The sequence below is a fragment of the Pelodiscus sinensis genome, chromosome 9, assembly GCF_049634645.1.
Source record: "Pelodiscus sinensis isolate JC-2024 chromosome 9, ASM4963464v1, whole genome shotgun sequence".
NCBI lineage: Eukaryota > Metazoa > Chordata > Testudines > Trionychidae > Pelodiscus > Pelodiscus sinensis.
The window spans coordinates 56,069,494-56,085,384 of record NC_134719.1 but is presented as its reverse complement, the minus strand read 5'-3'; the positions used below and the strand labels follow the sequence as shown (position 1 = coordinate 56,085,384).

The 15,891-nt window shown below is 40.3% G+C and overlaps 1 protein-coding gene across 2 annotated transcripts in view; it reads left to right on the top strand.

Moving 5' to 3' along the window:
- The window catches only part of C9H1orf21 (chromosome 9 C1orf21 homolog), a 191,859-nt gene extending 182,535 nt beyond the window's left edge, over positions 1-9,324 (top strand). For both annotated transcript variants that reach the window (XM_075936770.1, XM_075936771.1), the window contains one exon: positions 8,563-9,324. In XM_075936770.1, the coding sequence (XP_075792885.1) occupies positions 8,563-8,601 (39 nt within the window). In that variant the 3' untranslated portion in view covers positions 8,602-9,324. The remainder of the gene's footprint in view (positions 1-8,562) is intronic.
- The last annotated feature ends 6,567 nt before the right edge of the window (positions 9,325-15,891 follow it).

Here is a 15,891-nt window from a genome sequence, read left to right as displayed (position 1 = left end):
AGCTGAAGCTGGCAAAGATGTCCATACCTCCCCAAAGACACAGCCCTGGAACTGCAGAAAGTCACTTCTTTCTCTGGCTGCCGCAGCCCTGCATGTCCCAAAACCCTCCCCGCCTCTTCTGACCCCTCTGCCCCATCTACCTACCCATTTCTTCCACCTCACTCCACTACCTCTTCCTGTCAGCCCCTTATTCCTCCCAAGGCTACCCCCTCTCCTTACTTGTGAGGGATCCAGGCACCTAATTAGTGGAACCACACCTGTGAGCCACTAATTAGGTGAGCAATCCTTCATTCTCTCATATGCAGTTGCCCAGGTGCACACTTTAGAGGAAACTTTTCATGGGTCACCTGAATGGAGCTCCTGGACCACTGGTAGTCCGTGGGCCACAGTTTGAGAACCTCTGCTCTAACGTATTATTACAAATGGGAAACTGAGGCATTAGAATTTAAATGACTTTATCTCAGGTCACCAGTAGATCAGTGACAAGTTCAGCAGCCAAGACACAGGGTTCCTCTCTCCCTTTCCCTTACTATAATCACTAGCTGATATGGTTTCATGAATGCACTTTTTAGGCTTAATCATTTGGGATGAGGTACATCATACAATATGAAACTTTCTACTTTCAGAAGCCAGCTGAAAAAGAATTAAGTATACTTAAAAACTGTGGTGCTGTGTTAGAGAATGGGAGCATATTGAGTTCAGCTTAACAGACACCGACTTTTGGAAAACAGATTCTGTGAGTTGTTATAAGAACTGTATTAGTGGATGGTGAACTTCCGTCATTTGTGCCAGTGATCACAGTACATTTGAAAACTGGTGTCTTTCCTCATTAAACAAATCACACGCAGGTTGAACCTGGTCTGGGACTGTCTGGTCTGGCAGGACCACAGGTGTTGCTAGATCAGAGAGCCCCGGCCCCAGAGATAGGGAGCAGAGCCGGTCTGATCCACAGCAGCCTGCAGGGCCTAAGACTTGGGGGAAGGCATCAGGAAATCCCATGAGCATCTGCCACCATAGGCCAGGCCGGGCAGGGGAACCCAGGAACAGCTGCCACCTCACGTGGGGCCAGGCCAGGGAACTGAGGGCAGAGAGCAAAGTCCTGGCCAGGGCAGCAGAGCCAGGCAGGTGAGCCAGAGGTTCTCCTGGGGCAGTAACCAGAAGAGGAGCTCTGGGAGATCCCAGATGCCTGACCTTCCCTGGTCCGGCAGGTTCCTTTGTTCAAGACCACTTGGATCCTCCGGGTGCCGGACCAGGGAGGTTCAACCTGTACTTGTCTCAGGCAACAAATGTGTTCTCTAGTCACTGGAAAAATCAAGATCTTGGGGGAGCACTGGGACATTGGAACTGAATTAACTTCCATAACATGTGACCCAAGAAAGGGTCGGACACAAAATGTCATTCTCAACTAGGAAAGTTCCTGTCAGAGCTCGCTATAAAAAATAAATTATTGTGTGGCATCCAGATAGAGACATTTGTTGTTTTCCTTTGAGTATGTGTAGTTGGTAGAAAAGACTGAAAAGGAATTGTAGATATGGATATCCGTGTAGTTATGATGAAGAAGAAAACCATACAACTCAGAACACCCCAGGAGTAAGTAAATATAAAACGAAGAAACCTAAGGACCCAATTTGTGTTATACAGCACATTTAGAGCATAACATCAAAAGCCTGAGCCACATGTTGTGGTTGCATTCTGGGTATCGTTAAGTGTAATGAGAATTTTTCCAGTCACTTCAGTGGCACCAGAATGTGGTCTTTGATTTAAAATATATATATACCTGTGATTAGAATCTTGTAAAATCTTCAGTATGATTGGAACTGAAGTAGCATTGAATGATCCATAGCACTGGAAATAGTTTAACTGGCAAAAGATCAATAAGCAGTGCCACAAGAGCTTTTCTACTAGAGCTGCAGCTTATACCAAGAATGAAAAAGGTCCCTCAGCTCATGCAGTTGAAGTTAATTTTAAATATTAATAATAGAATCATGGGGATTCCATGACAATGGCTTTGCCTGCTGTTAGTGTGAAAATCAAGTCTGTGCAACAGTGCCATGGGACTTGTTTGCCCTGTGGTCCTGTTGGTTGGACCACCATAGGACAGGTGCACAAGAAAGTGGCTTCAATTCCTATTTGAGGCAAATACAGTAAAACTCCCAATAGTCCGGCATCCAATAGTCTGGCACTCCTGATAGTCCGGCATCAAAATGGCAAGAGCCTAGTGAGTGAGCTTTGGCAAAAAATGAGTCACAAGGTAACAGCGGCAGCAGCTGAATTGAGCAAAAAGGGTAAAAAAGGCTTAAAAACTAAAATATTACAGTATACTGTATACAGTATGTACAATAAAAAGGGTTAAGAACACTTTATATACAGTATATAATGTATACAGTATTTATATAACCAGTTTATAGTACCTCCTGATAATCCAGCATATTTGATAATCCGGCACCACCTACGTCCCATAGGTTCCGGATTATCAGAAGTCTACTGTATTAGCGATATAAAATAACAATTGAGGAAAAACAGAAAGGGGAGTAGGAAGCGGAAGGGTGTCTCTCTTCCTGCAGGAAAACAAGACCTGAAAGGAGGTTGGGTCAGAAGTACGCCTACTGCCTGCTACCAGCTGCAGTGCCGATCTCATGAAATGTTTATGCTGGCATGGAACTACTGTGAACACAAGTCACAGCTTTAAATTATGACACGCATATTCAAGGAGTTCAAAAATAAAGGGAAGAAGTGAAAGGGAATGAGAGGCAGATAGTTAGCAATAGAATAATCCAGTGACTTGTTAAAAGTGCTCACCAAAGCATGCCTGAGATCACATAAAAACTTCCCAGTGGAGAGAGAAGAATTTATAACAGCATCAATTAAGCCTGAGGAAAGAGCCCCTTGAGTAAATTAGAAGGAATAGTGTCAGAGGGACAAGTAATTAGCTTGACCTTAGAAATCAAGGCACAAATATTATCTTCAGAAACCATAGATAGGGAAATCAACAAAAGAGAACAGAATAAAATGGAGAAGAGCAATACTCAGTCGTCATAGACAGATGATGTTTTTCCAAAGCTGACTAATTTTGACAGAGAGAGAATGCTGCAGAATCAACTAGAACAATTTGAAACATGGTTCCTGAAGAGAAGGTGGGGGGCAATTTAAATAATCTCAAAATTGCCGCACAAATTGGCATTGATTGCAACATTGTGTTATTCCTGAGGATGTTAAATGGCACCCACTGTAAAACCTCCAAGAAAAATTGAGGGAAAATTTTGTACAAGGTGGAGACTCCTTATATAAACACCCACCTTTGATGCAGAAGACAAAGATCAGCATCCAGTGTTGCTCAGAATAATGAAGCAGGCACCTCAGCTAATGCTGTTCTAAGATGATCCAGAGTTGTAAAAACGCACAATGGAGCAATCCGAGGAGCAATATTATATCTGACTTAACAAATAATTGCTATGCAGCACAACATGGCAATCAGGATCACTGAGAGAGGATAATGAATAGAAAGATTTTTTTATCTCCTGCTTAAATGTATTCCAATCTGTGCCCTCACACCCTGAAATCTAGCAAATAACTGAACAGGAAAAAGAGGGACAAAATTTACTTGGACCCTGATCCTGCAAAGATTTTAGGGCATATTTTTACTTTATTGAGTAATCTGTATAGCTCCAGTGGGATTAGTCATGGTACTGCTGCTATAAGTAATTGGGGCAGTGACTGTCTTTTCATTGTGGGTGTGCATGTGCTTCTAGTACAGTGGGGCCCTAATCTCTGACCCCTGAATGGGGTTCATAGGTGCTACTATAATGCAACTATTATATAATGATAATTAAAAAAAAAAAAAAAAAAAAAAGCAATGTGGCGAGTGGAATAAATGCAAAATTGCCATAGTAGTGTTTGGTGGCAAAAAAATTTTTCCTGACGAATGGCCATCAAAATAAACAGATTCTAATAAATGATTGCTATATCCTAGCATCCCAAGTATGAAGCATAATACTAAAATGAGAAACCAAATTATCTCCAGTATAGTCAATAATTTTATTTATAAATTATTATTGCTTCTGTCTCAGTCTGTAAACACATTTAACATCCTCATAGAGCTGTGAAATATAATTATATACTTAACGTCTGATCCATGCCGACAATTTTTTCAGCAATTGCAGTTTCATCAATATAAAACCCTTGTGCAGAATTCACTTCCTATACCAATGTGACATACTCACACTACCCAATTATGTCATTGTAGCCATTCTCGTTCAGAAAACTTAGCATGTAAACAAGTTCTAAAGTTGATGTTTTCATTGAAGATTTAACATTCCACAGAGAAGCAGTAGAGAATTTTAAAGTTCCATACCATTTTTAAAACGTTTGTTCCCTCATTTTGGTGTATAACTGATTAGATGGTGACAAATTTTCTGTTACCACTTGACTTTGACAAACGCTGACTCCAAAAAGATTTAAGATCCTATTCTTGTCTCTTATTATCTTCTGAACACGCATTTATTTATGCATGTGTATCTTTTGTTTCCTTTCTACTAAACAAATATTGTATAATTTACTTTGCGGCTCTTGAGAAATACCAGCTTGACAACCATAGGTGTTGAAGAACTCTCTCCATAAAAGACTCTTACAGGGCAGACTTCTGCAGAGTACTGTAGCAATATTCTTCACCCCAATCTAGAGGGATCTAAGAAGTCTGTCTTTCGCTTTTCTGCTGAAGACTGCCCACGATAGAACTGTTCACAGCAGTGTTTTTTTGATGTTTATACCTGTGCTTTGGATTTTGCATTAAGACTATCTACTTCTATTGGCATAGGTCACCAAACAGTCAACCTATGGTAATGACTGAATAGCCCTCATTAGTAAAACTGGGCACGAGACCCAATTGGCAGACACAAAGCAGCCTCTTGTATTGTGTATAAAATGTGCCATTAGAAATAAGACATTAGTTAACTGAAAGATACGCAAATGCAGGATTTTTAGACTAAAACTTATTATTAAAGTGAATTGCTCTTAATGCATCCATTGATTTACCTTTCAGAATAAGAAATGAAAAAATTAACTCAATGTACAGTAGTTTTGTGCCTTCTCTTAGCATTTTCTTCCCACTCTTTCTATGACGATTGTAAACAAAAACAGACTGATGAAAAGAGTTCCCACCATAAGAACCACTTTAATGTTTCCAAGCTTTGGACTCTATTCTGAAAGAGGCCACTGTGTGTGTAGAGCCAGCCCTTTTAGTGATAGCAGAAGAAAGGACTGTTTGGTGCAATTCATTTCACCCCATCAGGCCACCAATCCTCTTCCTCCTCCCCCCTTTATTTCCTTTGGGTTCCAGCTAGACTGGATCTGGTGCCAAACTTTGGAGTGATAGCGGAAGCCGTGTCTCCTTACATACTTTTTTTTCTGTGCATGTCAGTTGCACAAAAAAAGCTGTTTAGCTAGGAAGGCTTCAGCATTCCTGCCATGTGGGTTTGTTTCAGTCTGTCGTGTAGAATAAAAGAATGAAGCTCTTTGTGTGTAAAGAATATCATAAAACATACAGAATACTTGCTTCTTCTAGATGCAACAAAAAGTGAGGTGGGGAAACCAGCTGCTAACTTCGTACTATTCCCTGTGTGCAAGCCAATGAAGGCGTAGCATGCCATCTTTTTTTCCCTTGCGTTCACAGACTTGTATTAAAGTATAAATGTACGCTGAAAAAGTGGTGTATGCTAGACATTACCTGTACCGTTTTTTCCTCCTCTTATATTTTTATTTGACCTTGATTAACTTTTAGTGGGAGCCTTTTAAAACATGTGCTTATTATATGGATCTGACTATCATGTTCATAAGAATGTTTCCCCTTTTGATCCACGCAGTTAGCCAGTAATTCAAGGTCTTGTGGGTTATTCCCTTTAGAAAGAGAGACTGATGTCATCCTGCTTATTTACAAAGAATATACATAAAGTTCTGTTTTCATGAGTACTGTAAACATTAAACAGAAGGAGATATTGTATAAGGAAACTGTTCTAAGCCTTTTTTTTCCAGCCAACACTCAGATCAGAAAACTCTCTCTCTGGCTATTTCTACAAGAAAATGAGGGTGTGATTGTAGTGTGAGTAGGTGTACCTATGCTATTTGTAATCTAGCTAGCTTGGGTACCAGTATTAGTGAAGACATGGTAGTGCAGGCTAGCCTACTATTGAGTACAAGTCTGCTAGCAACCTTAGGAATATTGTTTCAAGCATGCCTGCATTATAATCACACTTTCCTCTGCTATGTAGATATACCCTTAGCTTTCTCCCAGGGTCACACTGCAGGTGCTTCTCTGGCTGCTATTGAGGTAAAATATTGGCACAGACAAGGCAATTTTTAGTCTAGCTTTGGGTTAACAATTAGACTTTTACTCAACCTGCTAACTTGTTTGAAAATTACAAACTCTTTTAAGGATTGTTGCTGCCTACACAAGCTAATTCTACAACAGACTTGAACAGTTATAACGATAACCGGGGCAGAGCATTTCCCATGGAATAAATGACCAGCAAGTGCTTGCACTTTGAGTTATCAAGTCCCCCGGCCTCTAATCACCAGGAAATATCTTGGGCCTGAATCATTATTCTTTAAGAGTGATTTTCACAGCTACACAGTATGTTGGCATATGTTGTCAGGATCTCTGAAATAGAGGAAATCAGGTGATTTGGGCCTTTTTGCAAAATGTTGCCCTCTCCTCATCTCCCCCCAAAAATCATGTATTAAAACCAAATGAATGTTTTAACTTTGCTGATAGCCACGGTGCAAAGGTGGGACTAAATATATGCTTTTTGAGTGCTAAATCTTTTTAAATCTATTAACAAAACTGTCAAATATCCATCTTCAGCCACTAACAATAAGACACTGCTGGCCCTAGGAGTTAGACTGGGAGGACTAGTGCAAAGAAATGGCACAAACCAAAGTGAACATCACTGTCCCTTGGCAGCAAAGTGGGTTTGAGCAACAAACCCAGAGCCACGTCATAGCCTCTGTGTATATCCAAGCAATGTTTTTTTAGCTGCAGAAAATGAAACAAGATGGTTTTGAGGACCCCCCTTCATTATTGCCCAGATACACCTTTATTCTCTATTTTGCAACTGCTAAACAATTTACTCCTAAAAATTCTCTTCCTGAGCATAAAAATCAGGCAAGACTCTGGCCTAATTTCTGTTCTAGGGTATGTGGGCATAACTCTAGTCAAGCTATCTAGCTTTTATTCCAGCAGGGGCCCTCCCTACTCCAGACTTCTCCAGAGACATGAACTTTTTCTGTGTTTTTTCTCCTTTTCCTTGACCATAGTGACTAGTTCTATTCATCCATGCAGGGCCTGGGACAGTCTGGCCCTTGTTGCAGGGTGTGTTCTTAGCATTAGAAATAGAAAGGTTTTGTAATATTTATAAATCTTTCAATATTTATAAGGAAAGATAGAATGGCAGTCTCTGCTATGCAGTGCACTTTGGCCATTTGGGAAGTGTGTTGCTCAGAAGGTCTTTAGTTACATTGATGAGTTGAGTAATAATACCTAAGAGGAATCCTCTCAAGTATCCATGCTCTTGCAAACATCAGTAAGTGGGGGAACTGTACTTCTGGAAATCTCACACTTCAGCTGAGACCTAAAACATAACTCATCTAGTCAATAAAGATTCCCTGAAACTTTTCACAAGCTTTTCACAGGCTGTAGGATGTTAACCCCATTGTCCTGGTTTAATTTAAATATGGATGAAATCCCTTGTTGTTTTTAATGGATAAAGTATTTCGCTTCACTTTGCTGCTCCCAAAATGGTTCTTATTTTGCTTACACTATTAATAGGGGGCTGTGCCCCCTGCTTGTTATGCTCACCAGCCCCCCTCTCTCTGAGGGTAGGTGTCTGGCCGGGGTGAGGGTGCAGGAGTAGGCTGGGGGTGTGGATCTTAGTGGAAGGAGTGGGTGAGGGGACTGACTGAGGGTGCAGGGAAGGGGAGGACTTGTGGCTCCCTGGAGCACTGAGGAAGGAGGAGACTGTGTGGCTCCCAGCCCCCCCCCCCCCCAGGAGGGGGAAAGGAGAGGCTGTCAGCTCCCACCTCCCAAGAGCACCAGGCAGGGGGAGGCCCCATGACTTCCACCTCCCCTGGAACGGGAGAGGGGGAAGCCTCGTGGTTCCTGCCTTCCCGGAGCACCGGGAAGAGGGGGGGGCCACATGGCTCCCACCCCATCAGAGTACTGGTGAGAGGGAAGAGGCTGGCGACTGAGGGCAGAGGGGCGGCAGGACGTGGAGTGACGTGATAACATCACTCTTTCATCCTGCTGGAAAAAATTTTAATAGCGAGAGATAATAGCTGCTACCTTGCACTCCCCAGATTGCTGCTTTCTAGTGGTATAGCTACATTTCTGCATCTCTTTAGACATATTACAAATTATCTTGTAAATCAGTGTGTAGGGAACCAGTGGGATTTGAGAGTGAGAGGTGTATACTTCCTTGTAACCCTCAATCACTTTACCCAGTGTTTCCAATTACTTCTTTACTTTTCATTCTCTCTCTTGAATTGTTCATTTGTGTGTGTTTCTTTTTAAAGGGCCGTGATTACTGTTCAGAAGAGGAGGATATCACATAGTGCCAATTCTGCCCATCAAAACAGGAATACTACTGTGTAAATACATTACGACCCAGTCAGACTCTTTGGACGTCCTCTAGAATGAGCAGCATTATGTAAGAAAAGAAGATCATTTCCACATTGTGTTCCATTCAGTTACAGCGTTTCTTAAAAAAAAAAACAGACAAGGAATATTGCTATGAGCTCGTATGGAACTATCTTTGTTGCTGCTAGTTAAAACTTGTTGCAACTTTTCAAATTTCTGTGTCCAGATATGCAGGAAATCCTTAAACTTAATCTGAAAGACACTGTTGATTTTACTAAGGCTGCTTGGCCTATTTTCTATTGGATGAGGTAGTGTTATACAAATCTTCCATAACTGAACATTGAAGCTTCTACAAAATCCTCAAGCTGTTTGTCAATCCACGGATGGTCTGGGATGCTTAGTATTACTGATGATTTCAGCCTTTGGAGATGGGATATGTTTTGCCATGACAGGCCTTGTTTCACTACTGGGAAGAAGTTGAGGAATTATTGTCCATTAAAAGCATGTTATTACACAAATACTGGAAGTGATGCAGAAGCAGAAATTTGTATTTTAAATGGAAAACAGTTTCATTGAATAGATATCTTAATCACGGACTAAGCTTACAGTATTGGCTTTTCTGAACGCAAATGGAAGTGTGATCACAATCATTTGAATCCCTTTTTTCTAAGAAAATAAACATTTACTGTTTTTATGTATTCTTGTTTTTTACCATTCATACAGTACAAAATTTTATGAGTCTGGGGGACTGGAAAGGTAAAAGCTGCCCTTTATCGTTACAACTGCAAGATGCTAACACTTTAAAGTACCTATGTGCCAATTTGGAATGTCTGTTGTTTGTTCTGTAGAGTTTATTTTTCTGTATTATGCAAAATAGGATATTATCTTCTTGCAGGCAGATGTCATATTTTTAACAAATATTGTCATGAGTAAAAATATTACTAAAGGGGGGAGGGGAAATCACCTTTTGTATTTATTCTTTTAAAGTATATAAGTAACTGTGCCTGTCTATCTTTATATGACAATGTCTTACCCCAAAAGATGACCTCACCAGGAAGAGATTCTGTTTTTGTTAGTGTGTTACCAGGACACACAAAGTTTCTGAATCAAGTTTGTTTCAGTGCTGTTTTGTTGGATTATGTATGTGGAACATACTGTGGATTTTGAGATCTATTCAAGCCAAGATTTTCGAATGTTCACTGATTTTAGGTGCTTCCATTTTTGGGTGCCCAATTTGAGGCATCTTAAAGGGCCGTTATTTTCAGCTAGTCACATTTGAAAATCGTGTCTAAAGTTATGAATCCTGAATATTGGAAATAGTGGAGGCCCAGTGATTAGCAATAGACTGCAGTGACACTAAGGGGGATAGAATTAACCATCAGTATGAAAAGGCTTTGTAATGTTTTGAAGTTATGTCGTAGTGGAGCAATTGATGCTATACTGTTACTTAATGGGTGTATAAAGCAACTCTCAAACTTTTTCCTACACTCTCATTCCTCCCTTCCCCTACTTACTCATTTTTCCCTCCAGACTTTTTTCCTTTTTCTGGTCAGAGGGCAGACATGAAGAGCAGTGAGGTAGAATCATCCATTTTACCGCATGTGCTCTCTTGAATAGTCAATACTTGTTACATTTCATCTTCATGCAGGACTGGTTCTAGATGTCTATAGCAAAAAATGTCAGGCGCCGTTAGCAAGACTGCTGTATCAATCTGACCTCTTTTTCTTTTTAATAGAATCCTAAATCCTATTGTCAGCTGAGGTCACCTCAGCCTTCCATTACCCTTACTGAGAGTTGAATGCTCAGTACATGACATGGATAAGGTACAAAATTACCAATAAGCAGCTAATTTTTTCAGGGTAAGATTCCAGGAGCAACTGCCCTACTAGAAATGGATTCTACCAGATTGCACGGATTTTTATCCTGCTTGTGGCTGAGAGTTCCACTTTCCCAGATCGTCATTCAGTTTTATCAACTGATTTTAACTATTTATTTATTTTGTGGTATAGCATAGCCCAAGCTCACTAGAAGCTACATTTTCTTACCTGTCCTCCAGGTGTCACCTCATTTTTAGCAGGATTGTCCTGGTTTCTCCTGAAGTTGAAGCATGATAGAAACTGATTTGTGTTCTCCTACACTGTGCCTCTGTTGTACTGAACTTGTTCCATGAGTAGTGTTATCACTCAGTAAGGTAACCATCCCCAGCAGGAGCATCAGGAACATTAACTTTTAATTCCTCAAACAACTTGGAGCCTGATTTTGCAAGTCCTACTCAGAGGAGCAATTCTTACAAGATTAAACCTCAGTGGCTTCAAGAGAACTATGAAGGGTTACAGGATTGAGACCTTTCTTTTCAAATATAGTTAATAGTTTCCATGTGATAAATGTTTCTTGCCATGCAAGCTCTGTGTTGGAAAACACATGTACAACAGCCCTTAAATATGTCAATCTCCTTCAGTATGGAGTTACTTTCAGCGTGCTAATATTAAATGTAAATAAAAATCTACAGCTGTTTATAATACTAAAACAAAGTTGGTTGCTATTGTATACTGTTGTAAGTCTTATGAAGGAAGAAAAAACATACCTGATACTTCTCTTGTGTCTAATGTGACTGTACTATTAAGCAGCTAGTGTTTTAAGCCTTTGTGTAAATTATAACCTCACTTGTGTATTACTGCCTTCAAGTGACAATAGGAACAAATGCCTAGGTGGGCGGTTGTACTGGTGATGGCAGCAGTGAGGGGAAGGAAGTGTTGGGAGGAGAATTTGGAGGGAAATTAATAGCTGCCAGTTGCTCTTTGTGGAATTCAGAGCTGCAGCAGACTGCCAATGGGTGTGGAGGCATTGTCAACAAGATTCATAGTTACTTTACCAATTTTATTGTACGGTAAGTGTGAACAGAATTGAGAATTTTATTATTCATGTTGTTGAAATCCAGTCAGCAAATTCTGGACAATCACAGTGTTTGTTATCATTGACATCCACCAGGCAAAAAATAATCTTGCATCAATAGTTTTCTGTGCTCTGACTTTGGCTATTGCCAGGTCATTTAACAAACTATTTTATTTTATTGGGGGAGGCATGAAAAAGCAGAGTCCTGTGGTCGTGATATAGGAAAGAAACTTTTTGTTTTCTGAAACAGAACATAAAACACAGCAAAAGTCTCTCTTTTTAAATCTCCAGTGTCAGAGTTCTATGAAATAAGACTGCTTCTGAACATTTAAGGCTCTGTTTTGACATCCTTCTTTCTATACCTGGACCACTGAAAGCTGTCTGCTTTGTTTGGCAAACCAAGAGGACTCCATTGGAATGTTTCTTGAAGATTTAATCAGTAAAGTACCACGAGAACTTCAGCAGAAGAAGCGGAAAGAGTGCATACAGCTAGGTGTGAGAAATATGCTGAAGAGTGGGCAATGAACAACCAAACCTCCTTTAAGTTGATAATGCCTAAGCTAAGAGTGATAACTGAACTAAGTTCCTGTTCCGTTTTTCCCTTGCTGAATAGTATTTAATCTATGCATTGCTTATTGTGAGAGTGTGCAAATATCAAAAGCAGAAATGTTAAAGCTTTTTAGATAAATTATATTTTTATTCGGGTCTATTTTATTTCCTTTGCAAAAATCTAACACATTTTTCTAGAAATCTAAAAATTAGAGTGCCAGTCCTTCTCTGCTAACAGTCTTTAATAATATAAGCAGATTATTAGAGATTTAAAATGGATCTTTTCTCAAGTTGTACATCACAGTGGTCTTTTATACTGATCAAATACACTCAAGGGGAGGGGGAATTTAACTGTATACATGTTATGTGATGCTGATCAGTTTTAATGGGTTTTTCAAGGAGTGTTATGCAAGAAGCACCAAGAAAGTGATTCTAGGCCAAAGTGTACTGTCAACAAGATGGCTTTACCCCAGAAGCTTAATGCGAAATTTTGGTTCTCTGTATGTAGCCTGAGTTAAAGGGTTTTGTGTTGGAATCTATCCCATTTGCATTTTATTTTCCACCCACAGAGCCCTAGTAAATGCTCACATAAATTGTCTTCATTGATCTCCATTAAGGACCACAACCTGGCCATAATCCCACAGGCATCCTGCAGGTTTGTGCGATGTGTGGGATGGGGCAGAAATGCCATAACCTATTAATAGAAAACACTGTCACTGTGCTCAGACGCAGTGTTTTGGCTGTCACGCTAAAATCCATTCACATTTTTACTGAGGGAATTTATTTCTATACTCTGAATCATTAGGTAAATCAAATGTCAAACTTCTGAAGAGCATTAAGAGACATTGAAGAGACAACCTGGCACCACTAGAGTGTGTTCACCTAATCCTTGGCAGAACTGTATTGAGTTCTCCGTGCTGTAGTGTTAGCACGAAGGCAGAGGGTCAGTAGTGGATACTGCCGAGAACAGGAGGGAATGATGGGACTGGTTTGTCTATTTTATATCACCCTGTATGTCTGAGTAAAGTAATGGTGAAATTCTCACTACAGCCAAAGAGTTTGGCAAAGGCACAGCTCAACCTTCAAAGGGGGTCTAGAAAGGTGGGGATTTTTGATACCATGTCCTGAGAAGTGTAAGGATTACATGTCTTTGGAGGCAAGAGGTCTCCAGCTGTTTGCAATCAGTGAATGAATGAGGCAGCCTGCAGCTGGAGATGGTTTCTCATCAATCAGATAACCCTCTCCAAGAGAGGTTTGGGGAAGCAGCACTTTCCTACTGAGAGTGTCTCGTTGTTGGTATGGAGATGATTGTTTTATCCTCAGAACTCTTTTATAGTGCTGATTAAAGGGTTTTATTTTTATTTAGCTGTTGAAGTTCTCTCTCATTAAACCATAACCCATTTTTTTCCAGGGATTCAGTTCTCCTTAAGGCTTACTTAACATGGCAACAGTCCCCACCTTTGCTCTCATGCAGAATTTTGAGAAATAGGATTTTACTTGCATCTCCAAAAGAGAAGCATCTCTTCAGCCTGTACAAGATGGAGCTATTGAAACTGAAGAAATAAATTTCCAGGGGCTGCACCAAGAAGCTGCAAGTCAGGATTTTATGTAGGTATTTGTTGAAATGAAAGATTTTCTTCCAGCAGTATCCTCATGGAAAGCATTTCATATCTTGATTTAACAAACACCCTTGTGAAGTTAACACTAATATTCTGTGTGTATAAATTAATCTCTGAAATGAGGGTATTTCTGAATTTTAAATTAAAAATACATGGCTGGCTAGAGAGTATCACTCTTGTAAAACCTTAATCTTGCATATTGTCTGGAATTGGTCACTGAAAGGGAATCCTGGATTAGCTCTGTTTTATGGATCTCTGAGCTTGGGTTGCCAGTTTTAGCTGGATATATTCTTGGGTATTTCATCACATGACATGTTCTTCAATTAAAGGTTAATCTTTAATTCTTGGATATTTTAGAATAATCCTGGAGGGTTAGCAACCTTATCTGACATAGTATTTTAACACCTTTGCCACTTCCTCACATCTTGAATACTGTGTACAGATGTGGTCTCCTCACCTCAAAAAAGATATTTTGGCCTTGGAAAGGGTTCAGAAAAGGGCAACTAAAATGATTAGGGGTTTGGAACGGGTCCCATATGAAGAGAGGTTAAAGTGACTGGCACTTTTCAGTTTAGAAAAAAGGAGACCAAGGAGGAATATTATAGAGGTATATAAAATTGAGTGGTGTGGAGAGGGCGGATAAAGAAAAGTTATTTATTAGTTCCCATAATAGAAAAACTAGAGGACACCAAATGAAATTAATGGGTAGCAGGTTTAGAACTAATAAAAGAAAGTTCTTCTTCACACAACGTGTAGTCAACCTGTGGAACTCCTTGCCAGAGGAGGCTATGAAGCCAATGAGTTCTAAGGGGCATTGTGGGATCAGCTTTTTCACTCTCTGAATATCAGGAATGCCACATATTGACTTTAACTACCCCTTCACCCAATTAAAAGCGCTAACAAGATGGTTTCTATAGTTACTCTCTTAGCAGGATTATGGCCTTGTGGAAAGGTGGGGAAGCTTCATTGCTTTCTTACATGTGGGTAATACCTAATGTGTGCCCTACACTTTTGATGGGGATGGCCTGAGGCATCTTTCAGTCTCTAACTTGCGTGGTCTTGTCAGAGTACTACAGATGGCATTCTGGGGTCACAATATCTGTGCAGTGTTCTTTTGGCTACAGATCCAGGCTTACAAGTGCTACAGAATTCCAGTGACCTGTGTCATGTTATATAGCATGTGAATTAGTGGGAAATAGGAAGAAGAAAGCTAACTTCTTAACAGGATACAAAGAATAGAGCAGTCTTTTAAAAATAACAGTATCTCTCTTGTTGCTTGATTCTAAAGCCTCTAGATTTTGAACATTGAGAAAATAACATTAGAAAAAGATTTTCTGGTTGCTCTTTGTTCCTGGGATGCGCTCCCTAATGAGCGCACAATGTCATGGCACTGCCTTCTCTCAGCTTATAATGTAGCTGAGGCACTCTAAATCCCTGTGGCAAGAAGTGTTGCATTTGTTCCCACATGCAAAATCATTATGTATTAATACCTCTCATATCGTACTCTTGATTATGCTTTTCACCTGTACATCTCGAAGCTTTTTACAAGGTCATTACACTTGTCTGATAGAAGGGGAACTGAGATACTAGGAGGTGAAGTGACTTATCTTAGGTCGCCTAGCAGTCCAGTGGCAGAGTCGAGAGTAGAACATAGCTCCCTTGAGTCCCAATCCAGTGCTAAAGCTTTTAAACAGAATCTTATGAGAAACCCTGGTGAGCCCATAACTTGAAACGAATGGCATGAGGGTATTCTGTATGGTTTTGACATCATCAGTTCTTTGCAGTGCTGACTACAACAATTCAAAACCTGCAGTGAAGAGGTCACAGCCGGCAAAACCAACAACCCCAGGTGTACGTTTTAGTCCTAGTACTCGAATGAGATAACATGATCTTGGTAACTAATTGACCATTCATTATCAGTGGGAAATAGGTCAATGGAGGGATGATAGGAGTTACTATAGAGAACTTTCTGGGTGTCTGGCTGGTGAGTCTTGCCCACATGCTTAGGGTTTAGCTGATTGCCATATTTGGGGTTGGGAAGGAATTTTCCTCCAGGGTAGATTGGCAGAGGCCCTGGAGATTTTTCGCCTTCCTCTGTAGCATGGGGTACGGATCACAGCTGGAGGATTCTCTGCATCTTGGGGTCTTCAAAGTATTTGAAGGCTTCAATATCTGAGATATAGGTGAAAGGATTATTCTAGGAGG